The sequence below is a fragment of the Quercus lobata genome, chromosome 6, assembly GCF_001633185.2.
Source record: "Quercus lobata isolate SW786 chromosome 6, ValleyOak3.0 Primary Assembly, whole genome shotgun sequence".
Classification (NCBI taxonomy): domain Eukaryota; kingdom Viridiplantae; phylum Streptophyta; class Magnoliopsida; order Fagales; family Fagaceae; genus Quercus; species Quercus lobata.
Genome location: NC_044909.1, coordinates 18687881 through 18697011, shown reverse-complemented (window position 1 = coordinate 18697011; position 9131 = coordinate 18687881). Strand labels below are relative to the sequence as shown.

The 9131-nt window shown below is 33.2% G+C and overlaps 1 protein-coding gene across 1 annotated transcript; it reads right to left on the bottom strand.

The window, feature by feature from the left end:
* Positions 1–324: 324 nt before the first annotated feature.
* LOC115993547 (CRIB domain-containing protein RIC5-like) lies at positions 325–3076 on the bottom strand. Its single transcript, XM_031117486.1, has 5 exons — positions 2633–3076; positions 1799–1945; positions 1347–1444; positions 921–999; positions 325–839 (listed from the first exon to the last, which is right to left on the bottom strand). Exons 2-5 carry the CDS (start codon positions 1854–1856, stop codon positions 352–354), a joined length of 723 nt encoding a protein of 240 aa, XP_030973346.1. The 5' UTR covers positions 1857–1945; positions 2633–3076; the 3' UTR covers positions 325–351.
* Positions 3077–9131: the final 6055 nt, after the last annotated feature.

The window sequence follows — 9131 nt, the reverse complement described above, 5'->3', positions numbered from 1 at the left end:
TTTGAGAGTTGGGTAAGGCTTGGCCGCTCAAGTACACTGGAGGTAAGCTGAAGCTAAGTCCTTGGAAGTTATGTTGGAAATGTTCACTAGTTTCTTTGTGCCTGCGTTTGAAATCATTGATACAGATTCCAATTTGAAAACATCTAATAGAGTGTTAATATCAGATCAAATAGGTGATAACTGTCGAGATGAATGAGTCTTCCTCTTGAAATGAATGAGCTTTTCAGTTAGTCAAATTGAGAATTTTTATTTTTATTTTTTTGATGAATATAATAGTGAGTGAGAGAGAGAGTAATGAAAAAGAAGATCAATTATAGTCACGTCTTCAATTAGATTAGATTAAATTAAAAATCACATATGTCCTCCTCCCTCTTCCTTCTCTTCCAAAACTGAGATTAGATTACTCTCATTGTTCTTCACATCATGCCCAGATCCAGGCCCGAATACCGTGTCCGAGAAAGGAATGTCTGGTAATGAATTCTGGCCTTTACTCCTCGACGACCTTATTGAGCCACCACTAGATCCAGATAATCCCTTTGATTTCCTCCGTCGAGAGTATTTGGGGACAGGAGGCGAGTCTTGTGATGGTGAGTCATGTCCATGGTTTAAATTCCGGAGACGCCTCGTGTGTCGTGTTGTGCTAGATGGTGATGGTGATGGTGATGGTGATGGTGATGGTGATGGTGTTGGAGAATCCAACGAATCCATTAAGCTGTGATGCCTCGAGGACTTTTGTGCATCTAAGCTCCAGCGTGGGGAGATACCGGGTGAACCATTACTTGATGATCTAATATTTCCAAGCAGTGGTTCTTGAATTTCAGGGCCACTTGGCTTTTTATCTATAAATGTGGCAACAAGTAATGCAACATTTAGTGTTAAGTCTTTGTATTGGATAAATGATTTTAGAAGAAGAAGCAAACCTTCAAATGACAATGTGGCTTCTCCAAAAGAATCCAATGTCCCGGATGAGTCTTCTTGGGTAGATTTATACTCCCTCATCTGCACAAATCATATTATCATAATCATAGTTTTTCAGATAAAGTACATAAAATATGTTTATACCTAAGCTTGGTTGTTAATGAAGCATGGCAAAGACACTCTTGTATTTATTAAAGAAGTGTGGCATCCACTCATTGTGCGTGAGATATCCCGAAAACTCCCACGAGTCGATAGTGTGGTAAACGAAACTTAGAACATCTGGGTTTACAGCATGTTTTTCATGTCTATTGAGCTCACTACTCGGGCTATCCCTAAAGGGACAAGTGGCAAAGACTTTGAATTGGTTTTGTTCATAACAATGAATAAATTGAGGAGGCAAAAAAAGAGGGAAAATGAATGCAATATACCCAGCTCGGTGAATCTGCAGATGGACCGTCCCATCCAATATGCGCAACGTGCTTTACATCTGTGGGATAGCCAATTTGCATTTCTGGTTCTTTTTCATCTGCAAAAAATGACATTTTTTTTTGTCAGCCCATATTTTTCAACTGCAGATTGAGGAAATGATTTACTCATTATTGAGGATACTAAAATTAATGCCCATTTTCCATAGCTGATTAAACAGAAATATGCAAGACAACCAAGAAAAAAAATTAAATTAAATTACAATGGTACGAACAATGATATTTTATAACCTGACCAAGAAAGATTGAAAAGAATAATTACAAAAGAAAAATGATATACCATAATTGTAGATTGCTGGTTAATTTTGACAACATAATTGAGAGCGGGAAATTAATATAGACCAAGTAAACTTTTGACAAAAAATATTTCAATTCAGAATAGTTTTCTTACTTACCAAATATTTGTGATATGTATCTTAGGCCTTTAAAAATACCCTTCACCTTGGTCGCCATTTTTGCTGAAGGACTTGGCTATATACACCAGAAAACTTACACTAGGGAAAGTGCAGGAGAGCGTTGGCGTTGGGGTATCAAACTTTACACTGCAATATTTTGGAATTGTTAATAACAATGGTGTAAACATAAACAGAATATAATTGCAATATGAAAATTTTGTTGTCCCACTTATTTTAATGTCAATTATCTATCACAATAATCTTAAGACATCTTTGTTTATCTTGCCATCATCCCATTAGCAATTAGATCTTTTGCTAATGTGATTTGCAATGCAAGATTATCCAATTCAGAAATAATTCCATAAATTTTTTTTTTTTTGGGTCAATCTATGCTTTGTGGAAACTTTACAAAAAAATTGGCAAACTTTTAAAGACTGCATACATGATGTCCAAGATCAATTATAAGAAGAATATCTATTATGAAGAGGGAAAAGTGTCCAACAATGTAGGTGTCTCTCTTCAATGTCAATGACACTTCCTTCTTTGTGATCAAATATCAAAGAAATTTTCTCCGAGGATCAGACAATCGGTCCAGGACCAAGCCACATGAAACGGAGGTCATTATTCACTAGTTCAAATCTCCCCCTCCACCTTTCTTTGGGATCAAAACTTATTAAAAACTAGAATTTTATTATTGATGAATATTAAAAACTATATAATATATACAACTTGTTCATGTTTATGCATTTATAAGTTACCGCAACTCTCTTAAAGGAGTTATGGATTTCTCATCAATCAAGAAAAAACAGAAAAGGTCTTTAAGAGAAATCATACCTTTAGACCAAAAATGAAGATGAACCTAAATTGGTAAAACTGCATGATATTCTTGGCTTTTCCATCTGGTGCTAAAATCACATCACATTTTCTGACCAAACCCTCACAATACTTGATTCTAAAAGCCTCACTATTGTGACCAAACGATAAATTTTCAAGTTATAATAAGAAATTCAAGAAAATAAAAATGCAAAATTATTCTATAGCAATTAATTCTTAGTTGTAAATTGTGTATGGTCAATCCAGAAGAGAAGAGGGAGGAGACTTTGAATTGGAAAATCCAAAAATATGGGTTTTGATCGATAGACCCGTGACGCGGTGTTCGTTGGGTTCCAAGTCAAATCAAAACCATCAGCTCACCGGATTTTCAGGTATAAAATCCAGAGAGGTAGAGCTAAAAACCCCCCAAGGACATGGCCTAAATTTGAGCTGGTCTCTTAACTGTCATTGGTGTAAGCGTGGGAAAAACGGTTGTGAAAAAAGAAATGTAAGCCAATTAGGGAATGGACAAGAATAAATAAAAAGAAGATGAGTTAGTGTGGGTTGTAAAATCAGTACAAGAATTCTATTTTTGGTAAACGATTTTTTATTTATTTATTTATTATTATTTTAGGTTCACAACAACAAGAAGTTCTAATAATTTACTTAAAGATTGTTCGAATTAAACCAAAATGGTGATCCGGTTTTGAATGAACACGTTCAACATATCTAATTGTAATTGTTAGATAGAACTTTGGAGCTTTCTTTCTTTTTCATTTTATTATAAATTATTTTTTTTTTTTCTCCGACCATGTTAAAGGTATACAAAATTTTTTGGGTCAGGTTTAAGTCTAGTGTCTAGTGGCACTTGACCCATTGAGATGGCGACATGTGTCCACTTTTAGACACGTGTCACCATTTAATCGGCTCCAATGCACTGGATGCATCAGATCTAAACCAAGTCCAAATTTTTTTTGGGGCAAATTATGTTCTTCCCTTATATATAACTTGATGATGTCTCGCGCGATATGCGAATACGTTATGATTTTATTTGAAATCATTTTTATGTATATTATGACCTACTTATAATACTTATTTTGTTGTATAATATTTATATTTGCCCACAATGTTGTTGAATATTTTGAAACTTGATTTTCTTAATTCATATATATATATATATATATATATATTTTTTTTTTTAAAAAATTGTATAATACTATAAGACTATAACATATTATAATATTTACTGTTAAAAGTGGACTTTATTTTAAGCTCATTAAATGATTTTGAAATCTATAAATAAGAATTTAAAGCATAAAATGCTTTTATATCCTAAAATTAAATAAATTTAAGCAACCTCACAAACACTTCCTCAACACCCAATTCATTAACTCAATGAAATTAAAGAAATCATTTGTAAGTATCAACATAAAGTTAACATGATTAAACAAAGACAAATTGGTTAAAAACACATCCATTTATCAAAATTTAATTGCCTTTAGTTGGGTTCCTGTATCCTTTAAAAAAAAAGAAAAAGCAAAAAAAACTTTGAAATCATCATCAATTTTTATTTTTATCACTATGGCTCATATTGCAAAAATTAACAGTAAAAAAACTACAAATAAACATACAAAATATGAGTTCTAAAAAAAAATTAAAAAAAAAATACCTAACTTTATAAATAATCAATTAGAATGTTCTTTTTCTTTCTCTTTAGTTCTAAAACAAAATACATTTATGACTTTTCCAAACCAAAATCTCAAACATCCAAAGACTCAGAGAATCATAACTTTCACAAAATTCACAATGTCTGACTTCAACATCAAAACCGTTAACTATTGTCACTAAATAAAATTGCAAGCCCCCTTCCTTGGTCATCCTATTATTGTGGGTTAGGATCAAATGGTATGACAATATTGGAGTTATGTAGGTGTCGTTGAAAGGTTGAAGGTAAATGACATTGTTTTTTTTTTTTTTTTTCTTCGGGGGGTGTATTTGAGATGTGACGGCATTAAAAGCTGTGAGAATGTGTATATAAAAGAGTAAAAGTGAAAAGAGTGAATGGAAAAGTCTTGAAATATTGAACCAAATGAAACATATAGTAGTCTTTAAACATTGAACCAAAGGAAATCAAGAATCTCTATTTTTAAATTTGTTTTTATCTCTGATATGGGCTTAAGAGTATTTTAATTCTTTTTCTCAAAAAAAAAAAAAAAGTATTTCAATTCTCTTCATAAAGTGCGCCACATGACAGAGTCTCATGCTTTCACACATGAGGTCTCTTCTTTTATATATATTGATTTGTAGGTGATTTCAAGTTGCTCTAAATTTTAAGAAGTTTAGGAAATTAAATTTTATCACCCTAAACTATACCTCATATTACACTTTGCACTCTAAAATTTTCAAATGCACATTTTGCATCTTAAACTATGACAACTATTACACACTTACATTTTGTACTCTGATGTTAAATTTGTTGTTAACTTGGATGGAAATTTAAAGTTTGGGTGCAAACTGTAATCAGGAATATAGTTTAGGATGATAAAATATAATTTATATTTTGTTTTTAAAGGATTGAGAAGAGAGGCAATTAAGTACTTTCACATGGTGACATATTTTTCCACCCAAATTAATGACAAACCTGATGTCGAGTTACAAAATGTAACAATGATCATAGTTTATGGTGCAAAATATGCATTCAAAAAATTTAAGTGTAATGTGTAATCAGGAGTATAGTTTAGGATGGTAAAATGTAGTTTTCCTAAAATGTTTTAATTAAAGTCTTAAAATTTTATATTGTTTCAATTCACCTTCAAAGCTACGAAATAAAAATAATAATAAAATCAAGTAGATTGTACGTGAAGCATTTATCAGCATTTAAAAAAATGAAAAAATAATAATAATAATAATAATAAAGAATCGTCACCTTAACACCAGGTGGTATTTTGATACCAAAAAATCTCCTCACAATTTCATTGAATTGGATTTATTTATTAGGATAGTTTATTATTGGGTAAAGGTTATAAGAATAACAACACATTTTAGTCTAGTAAGGCTGGGTTTGGATAGCGTTTGACGTCTGCGTTTGGGCGTTAGGTATTTAAATAGTAGATCCTATGCATTATTGACGGAACTCACAAAACTCTTTTTTCACTAAAACTTTCACTGAAAATGAGTCTCACGGTACTATTTACATATTTAAAAATTATTTTGCTATAATGTTTTCAGTTTTCAGCAATAAGCGGTATCTAAATATACTAAGTTTCTAAGACTGGATTAAACCCAATCTATCATACTTGACCTGTTTGCCAGGTTTGCTTGGACAAGTCCAGAAGTGAAATTTTTGGGAACTATTTAGGGTATGTTTCCTCTAGCAGGGCCATATTTCTATTTATAGTTTCATTTCCATGCAACTTTGAGAGTTTTTGCAAACTAAATAAAGACAAAAATGAAACTACCCCCTCGAAATTTGGGACAATATTGAATTGAGACCATTTGCAATGTCGTCCTGTCATCCATCCTTATCAATGATGTAGAGGTTAAGTACTAACTAAGCCCCTCTTTTTTTTTTTTTTTTTTTAAGTTTCAATTTATGTCATCTGTTCATAATAATAACTTTTTATCATTGGACTAAGACACCAATTAGTTTTTGGTGTAGACAGGGTGCTAACTAAGCATGTGATCATCACAATTGCTCTAGTTGAAGTGCACAATATCATTTAAAATATGATTATCTAAAATAATATATCATTTAAAATGTATCGCTCAAAAAATAAAAAATTTTGGGGGAAAAGCTAATCTCAAAAAAAAAAGGAAAAAGAGGATAAATAAAGATTCAAATGAAAAGGCTATCCATCAAGACTGGTTCAGTTCATTTTAGGGCCGAAAGGCTAGAGCAAAAACTTTGAGTTGGGTCTTTTTTTTGTATATTTATATATTAATTAAATAATATTTATTTAAATTTTGATAATGTTGAATTTTGGTGATAAATTTGTAAAACTATTGATTTTGAAAGAGAGAAAGAGAGAGAACCAAATAATCTATTCACCTTCTAACTATTTGGAAGATTGGATTTGTTTTACACTCTTAAACTATCCCAAATAGAGTAAAACACATTATTAAACTGCAGTATTTATTTTTGAAAAAATTGTTGATCATTAAATTTTTGAGTTTTAAATAAAAAATTTTATTCCGTGAGACAAATAAATAAGACTCTATAATGCATTTTATTGACCAGTTGAGGGGATCACAAATAAATTTTGATAGAAGTCATATTTATTATTATTATTATTATTTTTTGGCCAGTTGAGGGGACTTAATTTTTTGTTTTTGCTACATTATAAGATAGATGGATATAATATATTATTGGTTAATAAGGAGCCTTCTTCCATCTGGGAGCCTTAGGCCATTCCTAAGTTGCCAAAAGGATGAACCCGACCCTGTTATCCATCCACCATGTTCTGTGAATGAAGGCAAGTTGTTTGCGGGAGCTGGAGTAGTTTGCAATCAAAGAGTCATCAATTTGATAAGGAAAATTCCAAGTTTTTGGTGGATGTGAATCATGGAGTTTCAGTTCCAAGTCTCTAGCCCTTCCCATGTATTTTGTCTTGAGCTTAATGATTTGGATTTTAGCGGTAAAAATTGTGGGTGTTGGTGATGATGATGAGGGGGTTCTTTGCGAAAATGATAAGGTGTGTTATAATGATTGAGTTCTCAAAGTCAATCTAGTTGATCGACATCTCATTTAGAAGAAAATGGGATTGGGATTTTTGATTTTGAGGAGGCTAGTCCTAGATCATGAACATGTTCAAAAGTGAAAGAAATATGCAACAACGTTAACTTCCAACTATGTAAATATTGTCCGTTTTAGAGACTTCTACCCATTAAAAAGATGTCACTCCTTTTAATCACATTACCATGTGCTTTCCTAGGCAATGTGGAATTCCATGGATTACAAGACCTCCCTTTTGGGTCTCTACAATCCATCCCCTTATGGGCACACGCGTCTTCATATGTGAGGCCCACACTTCTGACTAGGGATGACTTTGATACCATTTGTAACGACCATAGCTGCTATATAAGGGAAACAATGAATCATATAACATGGGAAATTATTACAAACTTTATGGATTACAATTTTAGTTTTTAAATTTCAACGACCAAAATTAAAATTGCCACAAGCTTAAGGGGTACATTTTGTATATTAGTATTAAATAAATATTACTATTTGTCTCAAAATCCATGACAATGCTTTGGTTTTTAGAGCATTCACTAGTGTGGGGTCCAAGAATTTGTGGTCTTGGCTCATTTTTACATTGGGGCCCAAGGCCCGTGCAGAGGAAGGTATTTGCCGAGGACGAATAGGGAAAGGTCGAAGTGCCGGGGGCACAGCCGAGGATGATCCTGTCCTCGGCATTCCAAGATTTCAAAGGGAAGAGCAACATCTCGTTGAAGGCTACCCCTAAAAAGCCCCCTGAAGAAGAGGCGAGTAGAATGGGACCCACGTGAGGGTACGGTGCGGAATCGGTTCAAAGTAAATATGTCCCCTCCGCCTTAAATGCGCCTACAAACGTCCTAACCATATTAATGAGAAAAGACGCCTGAACAGGGTGATTTCGATCATCACAACTAACAAAAAGTAAGGGGAGGCAGCTGATGGGACGGGTACTTAAGTAGGCACCTGCCTGATCAACAAGTGGAGGGTTAGGATCAACCAAGAAGGGCTATATAATGTGAAGGTTAATGCACGAGAGGGAGAGGCTGAGAAAAAAGGCCAAGAACCAGAGCCTCCCAGACCGCCTCAAGGAGAAAGACTCCTCGAGCGAGCACGGCCTAATTTGGTACGAACAAGACGACTAACCCTCGTCCGGTGACCAAAAACTAGCCTTTCAAACCCACGCTCTACAAATGATATTGTTTAGGCCTTTTTTACGTGCGAACCTAGTATCATTTTGGGTCGTTACCAATTGAGTCCTTACCACTAATATAACCAAAATTTTCTCTATTTAAACAAAATTTTACTTTTTGTACATTTTAAAAAAAAAAAAAAAAAAATCTTACATCCAACTCTTTATTTCCTTCTCTGTTTTATTAAAATATTAATTTTTTTAATGTTCATTAATTTTTCTCTCTTTACAAAACCTGCCTTCAAATCTCTCAAACTTAACCGTCTTGGAAACCCACCACAACAACCATACCCAAATCTTGTTACCAAAAATAATAATAATAACAAATATAAAATAAAAACAAAAGAAAGGCTTGTGTCTTTTGGTTGCGGAGAAGACCTCGTGAAGAAAAGACCTCCCCAATCTCCAATCTCCAAGCATATTGCACCACACCAATCTTGGCGGCACCTCATTGAGAGAGGGATGAGATGAGGGACGACATTGAGAGAGAGAGAGAGAGTCAAATATAAAAATATATTTTTGCCTCAGCTACAACATTCTATATTTTTAAAGAACCTCTGAAACTAAATGACATTTTGGCTAATAGATTGATAATTGAATATGGGTGATTTTTG